We start from the raw sequence: 27,594 nt of genomic DNA, 5'->3' as shown, positions 1-27,594 counted from the left end.
TGACCCCTGGTTCTAGACTCCCCAGCCAGGGGAAATATTCTCCATGCATCTACCCTGTCAAGTCCTGTAAGAATCCTAACAGAAGTCCCTCATCTCTGGAATCATTCCGGTAAATCTTTTCTGCACCCTCTCCAAGGCCTTCCTTGCTTTTGTACACTATGCCTCTATTTATGAAGCCCAGTAGCTTTTTTAACCGCTTTCTCAACCAGCCCTGCCACCTTCAACGATTTGTGCAAGTATACCCGCAGTTCTCTCTCTTCATGCACCCCCTTTAGGAATGTACCCTTTAGTTTTTATGTCCTCTCCTCGTTCTTCATACCAAAATGTATCACTTCGCACTTTTCTGCGTTAAATTTCATTTGCCACGTGTCTGCCAATTTCACCAGCCTGTCTTTGTCTTCTTGAAGTCTATCACTATCCTCTTCACTGTTCACTATACTTCCAAGTTTTGTGCCATCTGCAAATTTTGAAATTGTACCCTATACTCCCAAGTCCAAATCATTAATATCTATCAAGAAAAGCAGTGGTCCTAGTACCGGCCCCTGGGGAACACCACCGTATTTCTTACACCAGTCTGAAAAACAACCATTCACCACTACTCTGTCACTTAGCCAATTTCATATCCATAAGAACATAAGAACATAAGAAATAGGAGCAGGAGTAGGCAAATCGGCCCATCGAGCCTGCTCCGCCATTCAATAAGATCATGGCTGATCTGATCCTAACCGCCAATCTACTATCACAGAACCATCTCCTGAATCTAACAGAATTAGACACATGAAATAGGAGCAGGATCAGGCTACCCACAGGGCCATGTCTGATCCGAACCTAGACTCATGTCCAAATTCCTGCCCGCTCCCCGTAACCCTTAATTCCCTTTACTTCTAGGAAACTGTCTATTTCTGTTTTAAATTTATGTAATGATGTAGCTTCTACAGCTTTTTGGGGCAGCATATTCCATGGACCTACCACCCTCTGAGTGAAGTAGTTCCTCCTCATCTCAGTTTTGAAAGAGCAGCCCCTTATTCTAAGACTATGCCCCCTAGTTCTAGTTTCACCCATCATCGGGAACATCCTCCCCGCATCCACCCGATCCAACCCCTTCACAATCTTATATGTTTCAATAAGATCGCCTCTCATTCTTCTGAACTCCAATGAGTAGAGTCCCAATCTACTCAACCTCTCCTCATATGTCCATCCCCTCATCCCCGGGATTAACCGAGTGAACCTTCTTTGTACTGACTCGAGAGCAAGTATGTCTTTTCTTAAGTATGGACACCAAAACTGTATGCAGTATTCCAGGTGCGGTCTCACCAATACCTTGTACAACTGAAGCAATACCTCCCTATTTTTATATTCTATCCCCCTAGCAATGAAAGCCAACATTCCATTGGCCTTCTTAATCACTTGCTGCACCTGCATACTAACCTTTTGAGTTTCATGCACCAGGACCCCCAGATCCCTTTGTACTTCAGTACTTTCCAGTTTCTTGCCATTAAGATAATAATTTGCTCTACGATTTTTCCTGCCAAAGTGCATAACCTCACACTTTCCAGTATTGTATTCCATCTGCCAAATCTCTGCCCACTTACTTAGCCTGTCTATGTCCCCTTGCAGGTTTTTTATGTCCTCCTCACTCACTACTTTCCCTCCCATCTTAGTATCATCTGCAAACTTTGATATGTTACACTCGGTCCCCTCCTCCAAATCGTTAATATAGATTGTAAAGAGTTGGGGACCCAGCACCGACCCCTGCGGAACATCACTAGTTACTGATTGCCAGTCTGAGAATGAACCATTTATCCCAACTCTCTGCCTTCTGTTAGATAGCCAATCCTCTATCCATGCCAGAATATTACTCCCAATCCCGTGATTTTTTATCTTAAGCAATAATCTTTTGTGTGGCACCTTGTCAAATGCCTTTTGGAAGTCTAAATACACTACGTCCACTGGTTCCCCTTTATCCACCCTATATGTTACTTCCTCAAAGAACTCCAGCAAATTTGTCAAACATGACTTCCCCTTCATAAAACCATGCTGACTTTGTCCTATTAAATTATGATTATCCAAATGTCCTGTTACTGTCTCCTTAATAATGGACTCCAAAATTTTACCTACCACAGATGTTAGGCTAACCGGTCTATAGTTTCCAGCCTTCTGTCTACTGCCCTTTTTAAATAAGGGTGTTACATTAGCAGTTTTCCAGTCTGCCGGGACCTTTGCTGAGTCCAGGGAGTTTTGGAAAATTATTACCAATGCATCCACAATCCCTACCGCCACTTCCCTCAAGACCCTAGGATGTAAGCCATCAGGTCCAGGTGATTTATCCGCCTTGAGTCCCATTATTTTACCGAGTACCACTTCCTTAGTGATTTTGATCGTGTTTCGCTCCTCCCCCCCATAGCCCCCTGTTTTTCCAGTGTTGGGATATTCTTAGTGTCCTCTACTGTAAAGACTGATACAAAATATTCATTCAGTGTTTTTGCCATCTCCACATTTCCCACCATTAATTTCCCGGTCTCATCCTCTAAGGGACCAACATTTACTTTAGCCACCCTTTTTCTTTTTATATAACTATAAAAACTCTTACTATCTGTTTTTATATTTTTTGCTAATTTACTTTCATAATCTATCTTCCCTTTCTTAATCAATCTTTTTGTTATTTTTTGCTGTCTTTTAAAGTTTTCCCAATCCTCTATCCTCCCACTAGATTTGGCTACCGTATATGCCCTTGTTTTTAGTCGAATACTATCCTTAATTTCTTTACTTAGCCACGGATGGCTGTCTTTTCTTTTACACCCTTTTCTTCTCAGTGGAATATATATTTTTTGGAAGTTGTAAAATAACTCCTTAAATGTACACCACTGATCATGTATCGTCTTACCCTTTAATCTATTTTCCCAATCCACTCTACTCAATTCCACTCTCATACCTTCATAGTCTCCTTTATTCAAGCTTAGCACGCTTGTTTGAGATCCAACCTTCTCACCCTCTAATTGAATATGGAATTCAACCATGTTATGGTCACTCATTCCAAGGGGATCCTTTACTAGGACATTTTTAATTAATCCTGTCGCGTTACACAGGACCAGATCTAAGGTTGATTACCCCCTGGTCAGTTCAGTTACATACTGCTCAAGAAACCCATCCCTAATACACTCAATGAACTCATCCTCAAGGCAGCCCTGCCCAATTTGATTTGTCCAATTAATATGATAGCTAAAATCCCCTATAATTATAGATGTCCCCTTATTACAAGCCTCAACTATTTCCTGATTGATACTCCGTCCAACAGAGTTGCAACTGTTCGGAGGCCTATAGACTACGCCCACTAGTGTTTTTTCCCCCTTATTATTCCTTACCTCCACCCAAACTGTTTCATTATCCTGATCTTTTGACCCAATATCATTTCTCTGTATTACAGTGATTCCTTCCTTTATTAACATAGCCACCCCACCTCCCCTTCCTTCCTGCCTGTCCTTCCTGATCATTAAATAACCTGGTATGTTTAATTCCCAGGCATTGTCACCCTGCAGCCATGTTTCTGTAATGTCCACAAGATCATACCCATATGTAGTTATTTGTGCCATTAACTCGTCTATTTTGTTACGAATGCTACGTGCATTCAGATAGAGAACTTTCAAATATGTTTTGTGACACTTGGTTCCTGCTTTTGCCCTTTTTATTACTTTACCTTTTACTCCATACCTTCTGCCCCTTCCTGACATGCTCTGGTTTTTAATTTCCCCACTGCTACCTAAGTCTATGACCTTCTCTGTTGTCATTTTTATTATTTGCTCGCTAGGAACCTCCCCCCCCACTAGTTAGTTTAAAGCCCTCTCTACAGCCCTAGTTATATGATCCGCCAGGACTCTAGTCCCAGCACTGGCCAAGTGAAGCCCGTCCCAATGGAACAGCTCCCTCCTGCCCCAGTACTGGTGCCAGTGTCCCAGGAAGCAAAACCCATTTCTCCCACACCAGTCTTTGAGTCACGCATTTAACTCTCTAATTTTATTTGTCCTAGCCAAATTCGCTCGTGGCTCAGGTAATAATTATTACCCTTGAGGTTCTGTTTTTTAATTTGACCCCTAGCTGCTCATACTGCTTTAACAGAACCGGCTTCCTAGTCCTATCTACATCGTTTGTACCAACATGGACCATGACAACTGGATCCACCCCCTCCCACTGCAAGTTTCTTTCCAGCCCAGAGGAGATGTCCTTAACCCTGGCAGGTGGGCAACACAGCCTTCGGGACTCTTGCTCTCGGCTGCAGAGAACTCTATCTATCCCCCTAATAATACTAACCCTACCACTACAACATTTCTATTTACTCCCCCCTCTTGAATGCCTCACTCGTAATCACACCGTCCTGTCCCTGACCATGGGCTACATCTGAATTAATTAACTTCATAGGTGTGACCACCTCCTGATACACAGAGTCCAGGTAGTTCTCCCCCTCCCTGATGTGTCGCAGTGTCTGAAGCTCAGACTCCAGCTCATCAACACGGAGCTGGAGTTCCTGTAGCAGCAGACGCTTGTCACAGACGTAATCACCGTGAGCCTCAATGGGGTTCACCGGCTCCCGCATCTCGCAACAGTAACAGATCACCTGCTCCATTCTATGTAATTAATTAAAAATTTTATTGTTAGTTATGGACACCCTCTGCCCGATTTTAGATGCTAGTATCCCCTTTAATTAATTGGATTTAGATTAAATTAATCCCTCTAGTTACACCAGTTAAATGGTTTACCAACAGTCACTCTGCACCAGAAAGGCCTTATTAACTACAACCCACAGAGTTAAAGTTTGAAAAGAGCACCTAACACCCCACTTACCCTAACTCACACTTACCCAAACTCACAGCACTCTTTGATGACTCGCACTCAATGCTTGCTCGCACTAGGACTGGTCTTTTTATACTGTTTGTTTGTTTACAGCCAAATGAGTCACCCCTGCTGATTGGTTAGAAAACTGGTTTCCACTGCCTGCTGTGCCAATTTACTCCTACTGCAGTGTAACCTTGTTTTACTCTTCTTAAACCAACAGAATCCCAAATATTTAACTTTTCCCCTTTACTTAAACTGCTTAAGTAATCTTATCAAGAATGATTTAAAGAGAAATAACAATTAAAGAACTCGCACACTTACTCAAACTCACAACACTCTTTGATGACTCGCACTCAGTGCATGCTCGCACTAGGACTGCCATTGTCTCTTTTCTTCTGTGGGCTTCAACTTTGCTGGCAAGCCTATTATGTGGTACTTTATGAAACGCATTTTGAAACTCCATGTACACCACGCTAACCGCATTGCCCTCATCAACCTTCTCTGTTACCTCATCAAAAAACCAATTCTCAGGTTATGGCAGATATGCTAGGGGAACGGACCACACAATGGCAAATGGCATTTAATCTGGATAAAGGCAGTGTAGACAAAACGAGCTGTGCGGAGGTTGATGACTATCTGTATGCCTTCAAGAGGGAGTTTGGCCAGTTAATGACTGGAGCTGAGATCGCATCATTTCAAAGGTAAGTGACTTTATAGATAAGATTTGGTCCAATGTAGAGAAATTGTAGCTAACAGCGAAATGGGTTGTCTTAATGGAACCATGCAGTATAAATCCAAGGGCACCAATCTGTCACTATACAGATCGCTGGTCAGACCGCATCTGGAGTACTGTGCCCAGTTTTGGACCCCCCACGTGGTGGGTGATATAGTGGCCTTGGAAAAGGTCCAGAGGAGAGCTACAAAAATGATCCCTAGCTTAAAGAACCTGTGCTACTCAGATAGGATCAAATACCTTGAAGCAGCGTAGACTTAAAGGTGACCTGATAGAGGTATATAAAATAACGAAAGGGCTGGATAACATCCCTGTTGATAGATTATTCCAGTTTAACAGATTGGGGAGATAAGTTTAACTATGTAAGAGTAGGAATAGACTGGATATTAGGCAGTTCTTCTTTTCCCAAAGAATAGTTAGCCTCTGGAATATGTTACCAGCTGGTGCAGTGGGTGATGACTATCTGTATGCCTTCAAGAGGGAGCTGCAGGGATGGAGGAAGGGAGGAAGTGTTTAGTAATGATGCTCCGGTCATCATGAGTGTGGGGCAGGCTTGAGTTACCAGCTGATCTTTTCCTGCCCATCAATTTTGTATTTAAATGTACGTGAATCAAAGTTATATTAATATAACTACATGAAACAATAAATGGTCAAGCTGTATCTTACCAATCTTGTAAGCGATATCTGTAGAGAATAATATGAGAATCAATGTTTAATCAAGTAACTAAAGTAGCTTAAGGTATTTCATCACTGAACATCACTGCTGGATCTTCTGGGTTACATGGCAATAAGTATATTTATCAGGTGTGCCAATTAAAAAGATCATTGCTTTTGCAAGTAATTAAAGTAGATACACAGGAAAAAATTGCTTGCAATGATGGGTTATAAAAACAAATGAAAAGCGTGGTAATAATAGTAAATGTTTTTTCAGCTATGTCAGAAATCAGAAGTCCATTAAGGACCATATAGGGCCACTAAAGGATACTGTAGGGCAGATTCAAACTGATTCTCAGGTTATGCCAGAAATGCTAAATGACTATTTTGCACCAGTCTCTACTCCTGATGATGCTTATGCTCCAGATTGGGGTGAGCGGCGGGGGATGGGGGCAGTGCTCTGTATTAAATGGCATTATTATTAAAATAGATAGTATTGTCATCTTGGATAGATTAGGCAAGCTCAAAATTGATCGAGTTCCAGGTCTGGTTAATGTACATTGAAAAGTCATTAAAGAGGTTAGACGCCTTGCCCAAATCTTCAATAGTTCAATAGTAAGGCAGTTCATCTTTCCCCAGAGAGTAGTGAGCCTCTGGAATACGTTGCCGTCTGGTGTGGAGGTTGTTGACTTTCTGTACACCTTCAAGGGGGAACTGGACCAGTTCTTGTCTGGGTCAGAGATCGCATCATACAGAAGATAAGTGTCTTTATAGATAGGACTTAGCCCATGTGATCTCCTGGACTGGCTTTGATAACCTCAGTGGGTCGGAGAGGAATTTTCCAGAGCATTTTTCAGTTATTGGCCCTGGGTTTTTTCACTGATTTTTTTGCCTTTCCCAGGAGATTACATGGCTGCGAGGGTGGAGGACAGGAGGAAGAGCTTAGTCATGATGGTCCGGTCAACATGAGTGTGGGGCAGGCTTGATGGACCAGCTGGTCTTTTCCTTTTGTATCTTCGTATGTAAATGTACATGGTTGAAAGGTATATTACTACAAACATGAAACAATAAATGATCAAGCTGGGTCTCACCAGATGTGGAAGTGGTTAGGAAACCTTTAGGTACAAATATGAGAATCAATGTGTAATCAAGTTTAACTAAAGTAGCTGAAGGTATTTCATCACTGAACATCACTGCTGGATCTTCTGGGTTACGTGGCAATAAGTATATTTATCAGGTGTGCCAATTGAAAAGATCATTGCTTTTGCAAGTAATTAAAGTAGATACACAGGGAAAAACTGCTTGCAATTGTCGGGTAATTTGTATTTGACAAAGAAACTCTTACATTTATCTAGCACCTTACCACATCTCTCAGAGACATCTTAAAATGAGATAAGCTTTCATTCAAAAAAACTCACCAGGTACTGGAGGACCAGAGTGTACTGGGAACATTCCTGAAAAATAAATTAACATATATTTATTTATATAATTTAAAAAAAATCTGTGTCTGGCATCCATCCATAGAGGTAGGTTTAGTACATTCCTAAAAGAATTATGTAATTTTTAAAAGTATTTATTGCATTCTAAATGGAATTATTAGCTGTATATAGTTTGATGGCTTGGGAAGAACTGATAAAATTGTTTGATCAATTTGATTGGTTAGTTTTGTGATAACTCTTGGTTCATGGGCATCACACCTGAAAGTGTGGCTCAGAAGCATCAAACCTCAAAAGTCTTACACTGTAGGAATGTCTAGTTCCTATCCAAAGACTGAGGTCCACTCAGGCGATCAAACAAAACGAAGTTTAATGGAAACTAACAGGTTTAAACAAGTAACTACAGGAGAACATCGAGTGTAGGTCTGCTCAGTTCAGAGGCTCCGCGAGGACTGCTCGGGCGGTCCCGTGGTTGACATCATGACGTCATCACGTTCTTCCCGCCAGTGGGGGATCACGTGATTAACGGCGTGACGTCATCGCGTTTATCCGCGCTGTTACAGTAATCACGCTCTGTACAAGTAAACAGTATAAATAAAGATACAGACTCAGGCTGTAGCTAACATGTTGTTAAAGGGAATTATATACAAACGATCTGAGCCCTTTAGTGGCTCCGCCACATGCGCCCCCCGAGAATTGTCTTTAACAGCAAAAGTGAGACGGCGAGGAGGCCTGACAAGCCTGTCCGAGCGACTTCTGTAACCCTGAAGTGGAAGCTGATGGACGGTGGTCGAGCTGGCGGGCGGTTGTGGTGGATCTGGCACAGCGACTGTGGGCGGTCGGCCACGTTTTGGCGGTTGAGCGATCTCGACTGGGCGGTCCAGGTCTAAGTGTGCCGGCTTCAACTGGTCAACCGAAATGTGGACCGGTTTACCTCCGATATCAACCGAAAAGGTTTTGTCTCCCGGCTCTATGACGCGTAAGGGACCAGTGTAAGGGGGCTTGAGCGGATCCCGGTGAGCGTCGTGGCGGATAAACACGTACTCGGCGCTCTTCAGCTCAGCTGGGACATGGGAGCTCTGTAAGCCGTGATGCGACGTAGGCACTGGAGCAAAACATCTGGCTGTCTCCTGGTGGCTGACGAGATGCTGGGATGCGGACCATGGCTCTGTTGGAGACGGGAGGAAATCCCTTGGTACTCGTAGTGGCTGGCCATATACGAGTTCCGCCGAGGACGATTGCAAATCTTCTTTGGGCGCCGTACGAAGACCTAAAAGGACCCATGGAAGTCTGTCCACCCATCCCGCGCCTTGAAGACTGGCCCACAGAGCGGCTTTGAGCGACCTGTGGAATCGTTCGCACAGGCCGTTCGCCTGTGGATGATAGGCGGTGGTGCGATGTAACTTGGTGCCGAGTCCCTGAGCCACAGCGTTGCAGAGCTCAGAGGAAAACTGCGGTCCACGATCGGAAGAGATGTCCGCCGGTACCCCGAAACGAGCAACCCAAGAGGAGATGAAAGCTCTGGCTACGTCTGCCGAAGTGGTGGAAATCAAAGGAACTGCCTCTGGCCATCTAGTGGTGTGGTCTACCATTGTGAAGATGTGTGTAAAACCTTGAGAAGGTGGAAGCGGCCCCACGAGGTCCACATTCACGTGGTCGAACCGACGCTCCGGAACAACGAAAGTGGCCAATGGAGCCTTTACATGACGCTGTACCTTGGCCTTTTGGCAGACCACGCAGGTGTTGGCCCAGTCGCGGACATCCATGTGCATACCCCTCCAGACGAATTTTGACGACATCAGCCTTTGCGAGGCCTTCATGCCAGGGTGTGACAACTCGTGTATGGCGTTGAACACTTTTTGGCACCAGGCGACTGGTACGATAGGGCGGGGAGCTCCCATGGAGGCGTTGCAAAGTAGCGTTGTGCCTGCGGCATGGAATTTGATGTCGGCCGCTTGGAAGCTAGAGGGGCTGGTTCTGTATGATTGGACCTCTGGGTCCAAGGCTTGATCCGCAGCCATTAGGGTATAGTCGATTCCGAGTTGGACTGCGTGAACAGTCGCGCGGGAGAGGCAATCCGCCACCAGGTTGTCCTTACCGGACAAATGCTGAATGTCCGTGGTGAATTCTGAAATGAACGTCAAGTGACGTTGTTGCCGAGCTTACCACGGTTCGGCGGTCTTGGCCATAGCGAACGTTAGTGGCCTGTGGTCTACAAAAGCCGTGAACGGATGTCCCTCTCGTAAGAACTGGAAATGGCGGATGGCTAGAAAAAAGGCCAGCAACTCCCGGTCGAAAGTGCTGTACTTTCTTTCGTTTCACCGTAGTTGATGGCTGAAAAACGCCAGCGGTTGCCACGTCCCATTCACCCACTATTCCTGCACTGCGCTGATTGCGTAGTCCGACGCGTCGGTGGTAAGGGCGATGGTGGCACCTGGAAGCGGGTGTGCCACCATGGTTGCGTTGGCCAAGGCGCCTTTGGTGTCGACGAACGCCCGGTCCATCTCGGCCGTCCAGCTGATCGGATCCTTACTGGACTTGGCCTTGAGAGCCTCGTACAAGGGCTGCATAAGCAGGGCCGCCTTAGGGACGAACCGGTGATAAAAATTGACCATCCCGAGGAACTCTTGTAGGGCCTTGATGGTCTGCGGGCGCGGGAAAGATGTAACTGCCTCGACCTTCGTCTGTAAGGGAATTGCGCCATCTGATGTGATGCGGTGGCCCAAGAAATCAATCCGCTGCAGGCCGAACTGGCACTTGGCCGGGTTGATAATCAAACCGTGTTGACTGAGGCATGTAAAGAGGGTGTGCAAATGGCAGAAGTGCTCCTCTTTGCTAGGGCTGGCGATGAGGATGTCGTCGAGGTAGACGAAGAGGAATTTTAGGTCCCAAAGCACGGAGTCCATCAAGCGCTGGAAAGCCTGTGCAGCGTTCTTCAAGCCAAACGGCATCTGCAGAAATTCAAACAGGCCGAATGGGGTGATGGCTGCGGTCTTCGGGACGTCTTGCGGGTGCACGGGTCCTGGTGGTAACCACGGACAAGGTTGACTTTTGAAAAAAAAGTATTTCCCGCCAAATGGGCCGAGAAATCTTGAATATGCGGGATCGGGTACCGATCAGGAGTAGTGACGTCGTTCAGGCGTCGGTAGTCACCGCATGGCCGCCATCCGCCGCCGGGTTTCAGAACAATGTGGAGAGGTGAAGACCAGGGACTATTCGACCGGCGAATAATCCCCAGCCGCTCCATCGTGTCGAACTCCGCTTTCGCAGCTGCGAGCTTGCCGGGTTCGAGTCGTCGGGCTCTTGCATAAACTGGGGGGCCAGTAGTGGTGATGTGATGTTCTACACCATGTTTCGTGGCCGAGGAGGAGAAATTGGGCCTGGTCAGATCTGGGAACTCTCCGAGGAGGCGAGTGAAGTCATCTGGAGGTGGGAACACACAGGAGACAGTGCGCGGCATGGCGTTACCGCGGTGGCACGGGATGGAGTGGAACGTGGCCTCATTGATCAACCGGCGGTGCCTGACATCGACCAGGAGGCCGTTGGCGCACAAAAAATCCACCCCGAGGATGGCCTGCGAGACTTTGGCCGTGATGAATTCCCAGTGGAAGCACTGGCTGCCAAAACACACCTGGACCCGCCGCCTTCCGAAGGTCCAAAAGTCCGCGCCATTAGCCGCCACGAGGGAGGGGCCGTGGCCCCCAGCTTGTATATTGAGATTTGACGCTGGTAGGATGCTACACTGCGCCCCGGTGTCGCAAAGGAAACGTCGACCAGATAGGGAGTTGGTGATGAAGAGAAGCTTTCCCGAATTTCCGATGGCCATCGCAGCCGCGGGGCGCTCGTTAGACCCGGTCCTCTTTCGCCAGGGTTGCTGTAGATGTTTTTTTTTTGAGCGAAAAGCTGCAGGGAGGGCGGCAGCATCTTGCTTTCGTGCAAAAACGGGTGTGGTAAAAGCACAGCCCCGCTGATTGAGGAGCTGGAGCAGCGTCTGTGGGGGATGGGCGCCTCGTGGTAGCGCAGTACTGCTGTATCACCGCGAAAATCTTGTCCACTGGGCAGCAAGCTCCACGCAGTCTGTGACTTCGGACCTGGCTAGGGCAGCCTGAATTTGCTTCGGTAGTTGGCTGAGGAATAGCTCCCTGAAGAGGAAGCATTCCGGTCCGGAACCGAGGAGTGTGAGCATTTGGCTCATGAGCTCGGGCGGCTTGGAGTCCCCGAGGCCGGGCATAGCGAGCAGCAGCCGGGCGCGCTCTGACTTCGTGAGCCCGAAGACCTGTAGCAACCGTGCCTTTAACGTGTCATACTTGCGATCAGTAGGCGGACTACCAAGTAGGCTGACGATCCGCGAGGTTGTGGCGCTGTCAAGGGCGGAGACCACGTAATAATAACTGGTCTGATCCGCAACGATGTCCCTGATGGCGAACTGGGCTTCAGCCTGGATGAACCACGCGGCTGGTTGTTGCTCCCAGAACTGCAGTAGCTTCAAGGTAACGGCGTTCGTTTCCATGTTGAGTATCTTCTGCGAAAACCGTTCGCAAAAGCCGGGGTCACCAATGTAGGAATGTTTAGTTCCTATCCAAAGACCGAGGTCCACTCAGGCGATCAAACAAAACGAAGTTTAATGGAAACTAACAGGTTTAAACAAGTAACTACAGGAGAACATCGAGTGTAGGTCTGCTCAGTTCGGAGGCTCCGCGAGGACTGCTTGGGCGGTCCCGTGGTTGAGGTCATGACGTCATCACGTTCTTCCCGCCAGTGGGGGATCACGTGATGAACGGCGTGACATCATCGTGTTTACCCGCGCTGTTAAAGTAATCACGCTCTGTACAAGTAAACAGTATAAATAAAGATACAGACTCAGGCTGTAGCTAACATGTTGTTAAAGGGAATTATATACAAACGATCTGAGTCCTTTAGTGGCTCCGCCACATGACCTTTAAAATGTTATATCTCCGTGGGACAAAACATACAATCATGATTGCTTCAAATAACCAGTTATCTGTAAACAATTACAATTCCCAGGAGTCGTCACACAACAATTTAAAGTTACAAACTACCCAAACATAAATCTCCTTCAGTCATGTAACCGATTACAATTCCTTGGAGCCATCACTCAACTAGGACTGCTGTGAATGTATAAAGTAATGCACGTCTTTCCATCTCCTGCTGGCATTTTGGTTTTTGCTTCCTCTGACATTCTCATTCCTACTCCCATAGGCATACTTTCTTCCTCTGGTATTCTAGCTCTGGCACCTGCTCCTTCTGCTTACACAGCTACCAGACCCAATCCTTTAAACCTTGGTAAGTGAGGTGGCAATGACTTGAAATCATGGTTTCTTTAACATATTTGTATTTGACAAAGAATTTCTTACACTTGTTAGCAGCTCACCACATCTCTCAGAAACACTTCAAAATAAGGTTAATATTTGTTTTTTAAAAATTACACATTGCATATCCCGGAGAACCATGAAATCTTTGTTGCTGTGCCACGATATTTTCTGAAAAATAACTGAACATGTGTATCTATTTATATAATTTGAAAAGAAAATGTGTCTAGTATGTAATTTTTTTTTTCATTCACGGGATGGGGGTGTAATTGCCAAGGCCAGCATTAATTGCCCATCCCTAATTGCCCTCGAGAAGGTGGTGATGAGCTGATTTCTTGAACCGCTGCAGTATGTGAAGTAAAGGTACTCCCATAGTGCTGTTAGGTAGGGAGTTCCAGGATTTTGACCCAGCGACGATGAAGTAACGGTGATATATTTCTAAGTCAGGATGGTGTGTGACTTGGTGGGACAGGTGCTGGTGTTCCCATGCCCCTGTTGCCCTTGTCCTTCTAGGTGGTAGAGATCAGGGGTGAATGGGGTGCCAATCAAGCGGGCCGCTTTGTCCTGTATGTAGTCGAGGTTCGTAAGTGTTGTTGGAGCTGCACTCATCCAGGCAAGTGAAGAGTATTCCAACACATTCCTCACTTGTGCCTTGTAGTTTTTGGAAAGGTTTTTGGGGAGTCAGGAGAGGGGTCACTCGCCACAGAATACCTAGCCTCTGACTGCTCTTGTAGTCACAGTACATAGGTGGCTGGTTCAGTTAAGTTTCTGGTCAATGGTGATGGTGGGGGATTTGACGATGGTAATGTCAAGGGGAGGTGGTTAGACTTTCTCTTGTAGTTACTCCTACCATTACTGCCATGGACAGTTGCATCTGCGACAGGCAGATTGGTGAGGACGAGTCCAAGTAGATTTTTCCCTCATGTTGGTTCTCTCACTACTTGCCGCAGGCCCATTCTGGCAGCTAGGTCCTTCAGACCAGATTGGACATTGAAGTCCCCCACCTAGAGTACGTTCTGTGTCCTTGCTACCCTCAGTGCTTCTTCCAAGTGGTGTTCAACATGGAGGAGTACTGATTCATCAGCTGAATGAGGGCGGTAGGTGGTAATCAATAGGAAGTTTCCTTGCCCATGTTTGACCTGATGCCATGAAACCTCATGGGGTTTGGAGTTAATGTTGAGGACTCCCAGGCCCACTCCCTCCTGACTGTATACCACTGTGCCACCACTTCTGGTTGGTCTGTCCTGTCGGTGGGGCAAGGCATACCCAGGGATGGTGATGGAGGAGTCTGGGACGTTGTCTGAGAGGTATGATTCTGTTAGTATGACTGTGTCAGGATGTTGCTCAGCACAAATGTTGGTGAGGAGGGCTTTGCAGGGTCGACTGGGCTGGGTATGCTTTTGTCACGTCCGAATCCGATACTTAGGTCGATGCTGGGTGGTTTGTCTGGTTTTATTGTCATTCTAGTTTTTCGTAGCGCTTTTGATACAACTGAATTGCTTGCTAGGCTATTTCAGAGGGCAGTTTTCCGTGGGTCACATTTAGGCCAGCCCAGATAAGGACGGCAGATTTCCTTTCCTAAAGGGCATTAGTTAACCATAGTTACAGAAACAGAAGGAGGCCATTCAGCCCGTCGAGCCCGTGCCGGCTCCCTGCAAGAGTACTTCAGCTAGTCCCACTCCCCTGCACTTTCCCCGTAGCCCTGCAATTTTTTTTCCTTCAGGTACTTGTCCAATTCACTTTTGACAACCACGATTGGGTCTGCCTCCTCCACCCTGTCAGGTAGTGCATTGCAGATCCTAACCACTCGGTGCGTAAAAATGTATTCCCTCATGTCGTCTTTGGCTCTTTTGCCAATCACTTTAAATCTGTGTCCTCTGGTTCTCGACCTTTACACCAATGGGAACAGTTTCTCTCTATCTACTCTGTCCAGACCCATCATGATTTTGAAAACCTCTATCAAATCTCCTTTCAACCTTCTCTGCTCGAAGGAGAATAACCCCAGGTTCTTTAGTCTATCCGTATAACTGAAGTCCATCATCCCTGGAATAATTCCTGTAAATCTTTTCTGCACCCTCTCTAAGGCCTTCACATCCTTCCTAAAGTACGGTGCCCAGAATTGGACACAATACTCCATTTGAGGCCAAACCAGTGTTTTATAAAGGTTCATCATAACTTCCTTGCTTTTGTACTCTATGCCTATATTTATGAAGCCCAGAATCCCGTATGCTTTTTTAACTGCTTTCTCAACCTGCCCTGCCACCTTCACCCATTTGAGCACATATACCTCCAAGTCTCTCTGTTCATGCACCCACTTTAGGATTGTACCCTTTAGTTTATATTGCCTCTCCTTGTTCTTCCTACCAAAATGTATCACTTCGCACTTTTCTGCGTTAAATTTCATCTGCAACATGTCCGCCCATTTCACCAGCCTATCTATGTCTTCTTGAATTCTGTCACAATCCTCCTCACTATACTTCCAACTTTTGTGTCATCTGCAAATTTTGAAATGAAGTCCAAGTCATTAATGGCCCAGAAATTTGGGTCGGGGGCTTCCCGCGGGTGCAAGCCCCCGACCTGCACTTACCTATCGCGCCGGCCATTGAGCTGTGGGCCCGCGTGGGATTCCGATCCTGGGCCTCCTCCAACTGCCGGCGCGCAGTGCTTGCGTATCCCAGGGGCGCAGTTAGTTCGATGCGTCCCCTGGGATCACGTGGGCCATGGAGAGCCAATGGTAGCAGGGAATGCTTCATTCATAAGTTTGACAGGAAGACCTGTCAAACTTATAAATACTATAAGCCCCAAAACATCACTAAATCTTCAAATAAATTTTAAAAAACTATCACATTTTTAAAATAAACTATAAATTACATGAAATAACTATTTTAAACAATAATTTTAATTTTTGAAAAAATTAATTACATTTTCTAACGGGGCGAAAAATAAACTTACCTTTCTTTCAAGTATTTAAAAATAATAAAGCTGTGGAAAAAATGTTTTAATTTTAATTAATTCTCCACTTACCTTGTAAAAAGCAGGCCTTACGCCTGCTTTTTAAAAGTGTAACTCCTAGAGACTTACCCTCCCGGGAAAACCTGTAAAAAAAACGTAAGTTCAATGCGCACGCGCTGCCTCTCCTGCGCACGTGTTCGACCACTGAACCCTTTCTTTCAGGGGAACGGAAGTGCCGGTTTCCCGCGCATGCGCAGTGCATGCACGAAACCGGCACTTCCATTGGGCTTACGGGTGAGTACCCTGTGCGTACTCACCTGTGGAGACCCGAATTTCTGGGTCAATATATATCAAGAAAAACAGTGGTCCTGGTATCGGCCCCTGGGGAACACCACTGTATTTCTTACACCAGTCAGAAAAACAACTGTTCACCACTACTCTCTGTTTCCTGTCACTTAGCCAATTTCGTATCCATGCTGCCACTGTTCCCTTTGTTTTGTGGGCTTCAACTTTGCTGGCAAACCTATTATGTGGTACTTTATCAAACGCCTTTTGGACTCCATATACACCACATCAATCGCATTGCACTCATCAACCCCCTCTGTTACCTCATCAAAAAACTCAATGGGTTTTTATAAGAATCCGGTTCTCAGGTTATGACAGAGTTGACTGGGCTGGGTGTGCCTTTGTCACGTCCGAATCCGGTGCCTAGGTCATTGCCGGGTGGTCCCTCTGGTTTATGTTGAATCCGTGATTCTTAAAGTATGATGTTTTCCAATAACTACACGGAGGCTGTAACTTAACAATCAACAGGTGTTTACTGGAGTAGGGTAGTCTCAAGACTGACAGTACAGAGGCATGCTCAAGGCTTATATACAGGTGTGGTCACTGCCGGTACTACAGTATACAGGAGCTGTGAAAGTAGTTCTCTCTTAAAGGTACATACACTACAATTCCTCCCCTTTTAGATTAGCAGTACCCATAATATTCAAATAACAATTAACACTTTAACATGCACATTAAACAGAAATAGTCCATTGTAGATTCAGTCTTTGGGGCGGCTTCCTGATCCTTTCTGCATAGCGCCTTTCCTGAGGTTCTTGTTCTTGGTGCGGAGGTGATTCTGGCCCCCTTTCGTTGGTTAGTTCATCAGTTTCCACTGCTACTGTTTGAGGTAGATGCTACCGGTATGTCAGGTTCATCCCCAGGTACGCGAGACATGGGGTTGACTCGGTTCTGTGACGCTAAGATCTGGTCGACGTGGCGTCTCACAATGTTCTCCCCGACATCCACTGTGTACATTAATGGCCCCTGCCGTGTGCATATCGTTCCGGGTTGCCATTTCTCTGTTCGGTAGTCACAGGCCAAGACTGGTTGTCCTAAATTGAAGCTCCTTGTCGGCTTCTCATTGATGTGCTGGAATTGTTTATCCTCAACATTTCTTCGCACATTTGGTCTGAGCAAATCCAGATGAGATCTCAACCTTCGGTTAAAGAACATCATGGCTGGGGTCTGGTTGGTAACTGCATGTGTCGCATTTCTGTAGGCTAACAGGAAATTGTCCACCTTATGCTGTAGTGGAATTTCATCATCGCACATGGCCTTTATCGCCTTTTTAAAGGTTTGTACGAACCTCTCAGCCAATCCATTTGTGGCTGGATGATACGGGGCGGATGTGTAATGCCTTACCCCATTCCTTCTCATAAATTTCCGAAACTCTTCGGACACAAACTGTGGTCCATTATCAGAGCAAATCTGCTCTGGCAAGCCGTTCCTGGCAAATATGGTCCGTAGGACTGCAATCGTTTTCTCTGTAGTGGTTGAGGACATTTTTATCACCTCAGGCCATTTCGAGTGCGCATCCACTGCTATTAAGAACATTGAGTCCATGAATGGACCAGCAAAATCAGTATGCACCCGTTGCCATGGAGAGGAGGGCCACTCCCATGGGTGTAGAGGGGCATGTGGTGGTGCATTTTGGACCTTCTGGCATCCTGAGCAGCTCTTGGTTAGGTCCTCGATTTGTTGATCAATCCCCGGCCACCACACATAAGCCCTAGCAAGGCTTTTCATTTTCACCCCTCCCAGATGACCTTCGTGAAGCTCATTGAGCACTCTCTCCCTTAACTTGGGTGGATTTACCACTCGGGATCCACACATCACTGTCCCCTGGCATACTGACAGCTGTTCTCTTCTGGATGAGAATGCTGGCAACAGTGAGTCGCCACGTGTTGGCCATCCCCTCACCGTCAAATCATATACCCGAGACAGTGTCGGATCATTGCGGGTCTCCTTCTCTATATCCGCGTTAGTTACTGGCAATCGTTCAATTATTGATGAATAAAATATCTCGATAGGGCCCACTGCTAGTGCTTCCTCCACAGTAGGCAGTGGCAAGCGTGATAGCCCATCAGCATTTCCATGCTGTTTCGTGCCTTTATATTCTATTTCATATTGGTTCGCCCCTAGAAAAAGGGACCATCTTTGTAACCGTTGTGCAGTCATCACCGGAACGCCCTTCTTTGGATTAAAGATGGAGAAAAGTGGTTGGTGGTCAGTCAGCAAGGTGAACATCTGTCCATGCAGATAGTGGTTGAATTATTTTTCTCCCCATACTAGGCTGAGAGCCTCCCTGTCGATCTGGGCGTAGTTGCGCTCGGAAGAGGTTAGTGACCGAGACGCAAAGGCTACTGGCCTCTCCAACCCATCTGGGAATTTGTGCGACAGCACCGCTCCAATACCATAGGGTGATGCATCACATGCCAACCGAATTGGTAGTGCTGGGTTGAAATGGGCCAACACCTCTTTTGATGTGATCAATTCTTTGCACTTCTGGAAAGCTCGTTTTCATTCGTCATTCCACTTCCATGGTACCCCCGTTTGCAGTAGGGTGTTCAGTGGGTGTAATACTGTAGACAAATTTGGTAAGAACTTATGGTAGTAGTTCACCAGCCCGAGGAACGACCTCAGTTGTGACACATTTCCCGGTGCTGGAGCCTTGACTACTGTCTCAATCTTTTCAGGGGTCTTATGTAACCCCTCTTCATCAATAACGTGGCCACAATACGAGATCTGCTTCTGGAAAAACTTGCACTTGTGGCGATTAGCTCGTAGCCCATATTCCTTTAATCTAGTGAGCACCTTCTCCAGGTTGGCGAGGTGATCACTGTCATTTTCGCCCGTGACCAGGATGTCGTCCAAATAACACTGGGTCCCTGGAATCCCTTGCAGGACTTGATCCATTGCCCTTTGCCAAATAGCCAGAGCCGATGCTACACTGAACACCAGCCGGTTGTATTGGTAGAGACCTTTATGAGTGTTGATCGTGAGGTATTGTTTTGAGGCTTCTTCTACCTCCATTTGCACGTACGCCTGGGCCAGATCAATTTTGGTGAAGCGTTTAACTACAGATAGCGAGGCGAAAATATCCTCAATCCGTGGAAGCGGATATTGTACCGTGTGAAGGACTGGGTTCACTGTCACCTTAAAATCCCCACAGATGCGGACCTTCTTTGGTTCCCCAGGCCTCTCAACGACCTCTTCATTACAGGAACGATGGGTGTAGCCCACTCGCTCCCGTCTACTTTGGACAGTACTCCTGAACGTTCCAACCCTTCCAGCTCTGCTTCGACGGCTGGTCGGATCGCATAAGGCACCGGTCTGGCCTTAAAAAACTTTGGGCTTGCATTTTCCTCCATTTTAATCGTTGTTGTTATGCCTTTTAGTGTTCCGAGTCCCTCCTGGAACACTTCTTGTGCGTCAGTTAGCATTTTTGACAGTCGTCCAGGTGTGACGTCGTCATCCTTTTTGGCCTCAACCTTCAGTGCCTGTATGGAATGCCAATCTAATTGTATCTTCCAGATTCATTCACGTCCTAGTAGTGGTGGTCCTCCATCTGGCAATACATATAGGTCCATTTTAGGTATTTCCTGGCCTTTGTATATCACTTTCACCCTTATTTTTCCTTTGGGGTAGACTTTTTGCCCCGTGTACGTCTTCAAGACAATCTCTGTAGCTTTCAAGGGTATATGTGAAAATAGCCGCTTGTAGTCCCTTTGGTTTATGACTGTTAGGGCTGATCCAGTGTCCAATTCCATTTTCACTTGGACTCCGTCTATCTTGAGTGTGACCCAGATAGTCTGGTGATCCTCCATTTTGATTACCTTATGTAGTTTCAGACAACCCAGCTCCTTGCTTCCGGAGTCTGTATCACTTTTCTGTTCGTATGAACTACTGTTCATCACCTTATGTACCTTTTTGTACTTCTCCTGTGGAGATTTCTTGCTGCTGGTTTTCTTCCCTGACCTGCAGACTCTTGCTATGTGTCCTGCTTTTCCACACTGTCTGCACACTTGGTCCTTGAACCAACAATCCTTCTGGTCGTGTGTTGTTCTGCCGCAGCGATAACACTTCCCTGCTCCATATGACATTTCATTGGTGCCATATTCTTGCGGTCTCCGTTGTATCTCTGCCGCGCCCCATGCGGCTGCTTCGTGTGATACTGCCATGCTGAAAGCCTTGTCCAGCGTAAGATCCTTTTCTGATAGAAGCCGTTTCTGGGTTCCTTCACTTTGAAGCCCACACACAAACTTGTCCCTTAACGTATCTGCTAGTCCCACTCCAAACTGGCAGTGTTTCGATAGCTTGCGCAGTTCCGTTAAGTACTCAGCATTACTTTCGTCTTTATGCTGGTTCCTTTTGTGGAACTTAAATCTTTCTGCTAGCAGCAGCGGTGTGGAGTTTAAGTGGTCCTGTAGGATTTCCACTATGCTTTCGAAATTCTTATCCACGGGCTTCTCTGGGGTTATTAGGATTCGCAGTAAGCCATAAGTTTTTGCACCCATGGAATTTAACAAAACCAGTGCTTTCCTAGCATCTGGCACTTCATTCGCCCTGCAGTACACCTCAATGCGTTCCACATATGTCGCCCAATCTTCGACTTCATTGTCGAACGCAGTGATACTGCCACTCTTCGGCATCCCTGGGTGTGATTTAACTGTCTAAAATGGCGTCTCCTGCGCTCTCCCTTCTTCTCCGCTGGCACAAAATGGCGTCTCCCGCGCTTTCCTTTCTTCCCGCGCTCGCCCTTCTTCTCCGCTGCGGCTTTAAAAATGGCGTCTCCCGCGCTCTCCCTTCTTCTCCGCGGCTCAATGGCGTCTCCCGCGCTCTCCCTTCTTCTCCCCGCGGACGCGGTTCAGCCCTTGAGCCCTGGCTGTGCTCTGCGCGTTCTTCTGTGCGCCTTTCCCGTTGCCATCGCTCGGTCCTGAACCCGGCTGCTGCTTTACCCTCTCTCTCTCTCTCTGTTTGTTTTTCCTCGACGCCGCTCGGTTTTCAACCCTTGGCCGCGCCCTGTGCGCTTCACCCTCTCTCTTACCCCGTCGATGCTGCTCGGCTTTTTCTATGCCGTCGGTCGGCTCCAGCCGCCGCTGTCCGGGAAGGGTCTGCGCTGTACCTGTTGCCAGTCTGTTGCTGGATCGTCGTGGCTGGGGAACCAAGCCCGGCTCTCAACAGCCTCCCCTGCGATGTTCACTCTCTGCCGGATGACTGGGCGGTTGCTCGTGGTCGACGCCCATGCTTCTGGCCTCGACTTTCTTCCACCGCCCTCCCGGAGCGAATCCTTGAAGGGAAATGCAGAGTTGCAGGCAGATTCGAATCGACCTCGTCGCCACTGTTGAATTCGTGATTCTTAAAGTATGATGTTTTCCAATAACTACACGGAGGCTGTAACTTAACAATCAACAGGTGTTTACTGGAGTAGGGTAGTCTCAAGACTGACAGTACAGAGGCATGCTCAAGGCTTATATACAGGTGTGGTCACTGCCGGTACTACAGTATACAGGAGCTGTCAAAGTAGTTCTCTCTTAAAGGTACATACACTACAGTTTTATTCTCACTCTAGTTTTTCGTCGCGCTTTTGATACAACTGAGTTGCTTGCTAGGCTATTTCAGAGGGCAGTTTTCTGTGGGTCACATTTAGGCCAGACCAGGTAAGGATGGCAGATTTCCTTCCCTAAATGGCATTAGTTAACCATAGAATCATAGAATGGTTACAGCCCGTGCTGTTTCTCTGCAAGAGCACTTCAGCTAGTCCCACTCCCCCGCCCTTTCCCCGTAGCCCTGCAAATTTATTTCCTTCAGGTATTGATCCAATTCCCTTTTGAAAGCCATGATTGGGGCTGCCTCCACCACCCTTTCAGGTAGTGCATTCCGGATCCTCACCATTCGCTGCCTAAAAATGTTTTTCCTCATGTCGTCTTTGGTTCGTTTACCAATCAGTTTAAATCTGTGTTGTCTGGTTCTCGATCCTTCCACCAATGGGAACAGTTTCTCTCTATCTACTCTATCGAGATCCCTCATGATTTTGAATAAATCTATCAAATCTCCTCTCAAACATAGAAACATAGAAGATAGGAGCAGGTGTAGGCCATTCGGCCCCTCGAGCCTACTCCGCCATTCAATGCAGTCGTGGCTGATCATTCAAATTCAGTACCCGGTCCCTGGTTTCTCCCCATACCCCTTGATCCCTTTAGACTTAAGAAGTATATCCAACTCCTTCTTGAATATATTTAATGAATTGGCCTCTACTGCCTTCTGAGGTAGAGAATTCCACAGGTTCACCACTCTCTGGGTGAAGAAATTCCTCCTCATTTCTGTCCTAACTGGCTTACCCCTTATCCTTAGACTGTGACCCCTGGTTCTGGACTCCCCGACCATCGGGAACATCCTTCCTGCATCTAGTCTGTCCAGTCCTGTCAGAATTTTATAAGTTTCAATGAGATCCCCTCTCATTCTTCTAAATTCCAGCGAGTATAAGCCCAATCGACCCAATCTCTCCTCATACGTCATTCCTGCCATCCCAGGTATCAGCCTGGTGAATCTTCGATGAACTCCTTCCATGGCAAGAACATCCTTCCTCAGATAAGGCGACCAAAACTGCACACAATACTCAAGATGTGGTCTCACCAAGGCCCTGTACAACTGTAGCAAGACGTCCTTGTTCCTGTATTCAAACCCTCTCGCTACGAAGGCCAACATACCATTTGCCTTCTTAACCGCCTGCTGCACCTGCATGCTTACCTTCAGCGACTAGTGCACAGGTCTCGTTGCACTTCCCCTTCTCCCAATCTATTGCCATTCAGATAATAATCTGCCTTCCTCTTTTTGCCACCAAAGTGGATAACCTCACATTTATCCACGTTATATTGCATCTGCCATGCTTCTGCCCAATCACCCAACCTGTCCAAATCATCCTGGAGTTTCTCGGCATCCTCCTCACAGCACACATGCCCACCCAGTTTAGTGTCGTCTGCAAATTTGGAGATATTACATCTAGTTCCCTTGTCCAGATCATTAATATATATTGTGAATAGCTGGGGTCCAAGGACCGATCCCTGCGGTACCCCACTAGTCACTGCCTGCCACTCGGAAAAAGACCTGTTTATTCCAACCCTTTGCTTTCTGTCTGCCAACCAGTTCTCTAACCAAGTCAATACCTTGCCCCCAATCCCATGTGCCTTAACTTTACACGCTAATCTCTTATGCAGGACCTTATCGAAAGCCTTCTGAAAGTCCAAATACACCACATCCAATGCTTCTCCCTTATCTATTTTACCAGTTACATCCTCAAAAAAATCCAGTAGATTAGTCAAGCATGATTTACCTTTTGTAAATCTATGTTGACTTTGTCCGATCCTGTCACTGTTTTCCAAGTGCTCTACTATTACATCTTTTATAATGGACTCTAGCATTTTCCCCACTACCGATGTCAGGCTTACCGGTCTATAATTCCCCGTTTTCTCTCTACCACCTTTTTTGAACCGTCTCTGCTCTAAGGAGAACCCCAGCTTCTCCAGTCTATCCACGTAACTACATAAGAACTTAACATAAGAAATAGGAGGAGTAAGCCATTTGGCCCTTCGAGCCTACTCCGCCATTCAGTAAGATCATGGCTGATCTTCTACCACATCTCCACTTTCCTGCACCATCCCCATATCCCTTGATTCTTTTAATATTCAAAAATCTATCGATCTCTGTCTTGAATATACTCAATGACTGAGACTCCACAGCCCTCTGGGGTAGAGAATTCCAAAGATTCACCACCCTCTGAGTGAAGACATTTCTCCTCATCTCAGTCCTAAATGGCCGACCCCTTATTCTGAGACTGTGATCCTTGGTTCTAGATTCCCCAGCGAGGGGAAATATCTACCCTGTCTAGTCCTGTAAGAATCCTAACTGAAGTTCCTCATCCCTGGAATCATTCCTGTAAATCTTTTCTGCACCCTCTCTAAGGCCATCTTTGCTTTTGTACTCCACGTCTCTATTTATGAAGCCCAGTGTCCCGTATGCTTTTTTAACCGCTTTCTCAACCAGCCCTGCCACCTTCAAAGATTTGTGCACATATACCCCCAGCTCTCTCTCTTCAGGCACCCCCGTTTGGAATGTACCCTTTAGTTTTTAAGTCCTCTCCTCGTTCTTCATACCAAAATGTATCACTTCGCACTTTTCTGCGTTAAATTTAATCTGCCACATGTCTGCCAATTTCACCAGCCTGTCTTTGTCTTCTTGAAGTCTATCACTATCCTCTTCACTGTTCACTATACTTCCAAGTTTTCTGTCATCTGCAAATTTTGAAATTGTGCCCTGTACACCCAAGTCCAAACCATAAATATCTATCAAGAAAAGGAGTGGTCCTAGTACTGACTCCTGGGGAACACCACTGTGTACCTTCCTCCAGTCCGAAAAACAGCCATTCACCACTACTCTGTCACTTAGCCAATTTCGTATCCATGCTGCCACTGTCCCTTTTATTCTGTGGGCTCTAACTTTGCTGGCAAGCCTATTATGTGGTACTTTATCAAACGCCTTTTGGAACTCCATGTGCACCACGCCAACCGCATTGCCCTCATCAACTTTCTCTGTTACCTCATCAAAAAACTCGATGGGTTTTTATGACAATCCAGTTCTCAGGTTATGGCAGATGTGCTAGGGGAATGGACCACACAATGGCAAATGGCATTTACTCTGGATAAATGCAGTGTCGATAAAATGAGCTGTGCGGAGGTTGATGACTATCTGTATGCCTTCAAGAGGGAGTTTGGCCAGTTAATGGCTGTGGCTGACATCACATCATTTCAAAGGTAAGTGTCTTTATAGATAAGATTTGGTCCAAATAGAGAAATTGTAGCTAAAGCTAACAGCGAATTAGATTGTATTAATGGAACCATGCAGTATAAATCCAAGGGGATCAATCTGTCACTATATAGATCGCTGGTCAGACCGCATCTGGAGTACTGTGCCCAGTTTTGGACCCCCCATGTGGAAAAGGTCCAGAGGAGAGCTGCAAAAATGACCCCTAGCTTAAAGAACCTGTGCTACTCAGATAGGATCAAATACCTTAAAGCAGCATAGACTTAAAGGGGACCTGATAGAGGTATATAAAAAAACGAAAGGATAGGATAGCATCCCTATGGATAGGTTATTTAAGTTTAGCAGATTGGGGAGATAATTTAACTATGTAAGAGTAGGAATAGACTGGATATTAGGCAGTTCTTCTTTTCCCAAAGAATAGTTAGCCTCTGGAATATGTTACCAGCTGGTGCAGTGGGTGATGACTATCTGTATGCCTTCAAGAGGGAGCTGCAGGGATGCAGGAAGGGAGGAAGTGTTTAGTAATGATGCTCCGGTCAACATGAGCATGGGGCAGGCTTGAGTTACCAGCTGATCTTTTCCTGCCCGTCAATTTTGTATGTAAATGTACGTGATTCAAAGTTATATTAATACAATTATATGAAACAATAAATGGTCAACACGGTATATGAAATCAGTAGAGAATAATATGAGAATCGGTGTGTAATCAAGTAACTAAAGTAGCTTAAGTTATTTCATCACTGAACATCACTGCTGGATCTTCTGGGTTACATGGCAATAAGTATATTTATCAGGTGTGCCAATTAAAAAGATCAATGCTTTTGCAAGTAATGGAAGTAGATACACAGGAAAAAACTGCTTGCAATGGTGGGTTGGAAAAAACAAATGAAAATTATGGTAGTAATAGTAAAGATTTTTTCAGCTATGTCAGAAATCAGAAGTCCATTAAGGACCATATAGGGCCACTAAAGGGTACTGTAGGGCAGATTCAAACTGATTCTCAGGTTATGCCAGAAATGCTAAATGACTATTTTGCATCAGTCTCTACTCCTGATGATGCTTATGTTCCAGATTGGGGTGAGCGGTGGGGGATGGGGGCAGTGCTCTGTATTGAATGGCATTATTATTAAAATAGATAGTATTGTCATCTTGGATAGATTAGGCAAGCTCAAAATTGATAGAGTACCAGGTCTGGCTAATATACATTCAAAGGTCATTAAAGAGATTAGACGCCTTGCCCAAATCTTCCATAGTTCAATAGTAAGGCGATTCATCTTTTCCCAGAGAGTAGTGAGCCTCTGGAATACGTTGCCGTCTGGTGTGGAGGTTGTTGACTCAATGTACGCCTTCAAGGGGGAACTGGACCAGTTCTTGTCTGGGTCGGAGATCACATCATACAGAAGATAAGTGTCTTTATAGATAGGACTTAGCCCATGTGATCTCCTGGACTGGCTTTGACAACCTCAGTGGGTCGGAGAGGAATTTTCCAGAGCATTTTTCAGTTATTGGCCCTGGGTTTTTTCTCTGATTTTTTTGCCTTTCCCGGGAGATTACATGGCTGCGAGGGTGGAGGACAGGAGGAAGAGCTTAGTCATGATGGTCCGGTCAACATGAGCGTGGGGCAGGCTTGATGGACCAGCTGGTCTTTTCCTTTTGTATCTTCATATGTAAATGTACATGGTTGAAAGGTATATTACTACAAATATATGAAACAATAAATGATCAAGCTGGGTCTCACCAGAAGTGGAAGTGGTTAGGAAACCTTTAGGTACAAATATGAGAATCAATGTGTAATCAAGTTTAACTAAAGTAGCTGAAAGTATTTCATCACTGAACATCACTGCTGTATCTTCTGGGTTACGTGGCAATAAGTATACTTATCAGGTGTGCCAATTGAAAAGACCATTGCTTTTGCAAGTAATTAAAGTAGATACAAAGGAAAAAACTGCTTGCAATTGTCGGGTAATTTGTATTTGACAAAGAAACTCTTACATTTATCTAGCACCTTACCACATCTCTCAGAGACATCTTAAAATGAGATAAGCTTTCATTCAAAAAAACTCACCAGGTCCTGGAGGACCAGAGTGTCCTGGGAACATTCCTGAAAAATAAATTAACATATATTTATTTTTCTAATTAAAAAAAAATCTGTGTCTGGCATCCATCCATAGAGCCAGGTTTAGTACATCCCTAAAAAAATTATGTAATTTTTAAAAGTACTTATTGCATTCTAAATGGAATTATTAGCTGTATATAGTTTGATGGCTTGGGAAGAACTGATAAAATTGTTTGATCAATTTGATTGGTTAGTTTTGTGATAACTCTTGGTTCATGGGCATCACACCTGAAAGTGTGGCTCAGAAGCATCAAACCTCAAAAGTCTTACACTGTAGGAATGTCTAGTTCCTATCCAAAGACTGAGGTCCACTCAGGCGATCAAACAAAACGAAGTTTAATGGAAACTAACAGGTTTAAACAAGTAACTACAGGAGAACATCGAGTGTAGGTCTGCTCA

The 27,594-nt window shown here is 45.9% G+C and overlaps 1 protein-coding gene across 6 annotated transcripts in view; it reads right to left on the bottom strand.

Moving 5' to 3' along the window:
* Positions 1–27,594, bottom strand: part of LOC147111195 (inter-alpha-trypsin inhibitor heavy chain H3-like) — a 219,260-nt gene that overhangs the window by 42,595 nt on the left and 149,071 nt on the right. For 4 of the 6 annotated variants that reach the window (XM_086001845.1, XM_086001849.1, XM_086001846.1 and 1 more), the window contains 3 exons: positions 27,145–27,180; positions 7,633–7,668; positions 6,227–6,244 (listed from right to left, as the gene is read on the bottom strand). In XM_086001845.1, coding sequence (XP_085857971.1) covers positions 6,227–6,244; positions 7,633–7,668; positions 27,145–27,180 — 90 coding nt within the window. The remainder of the gene's footprint in view (positions 1–6,226; positions 6,245–7,632; positions 7,669–27,144; positions 27,181–27,594) is intronic. The other 2 variants (XM_086001848.1, XM_086001851.1) reach the window with 1 other exon arrangement.

The sequence above is a fragment of the Somniosus microcephalus genome, chromosome 11 (assembly GCF_052327205.1).
Source record: "Somniosus microcephalus isolate GS21.2 chromosome 11, FLI_Smic_1.0, whole genome shotgun sequence".
Taxonomy (NCBI): Eukaryota; Metazoa; Chordata; class Chondrichthyes; order Squaliformes; family Somniosidae; genus Somniosus; species Somniosus microcephalus.
Note: the sequence above shows the minus strand (reverse complement) of the source record. Positions and strands in the feature narration are given on the sequence as shown.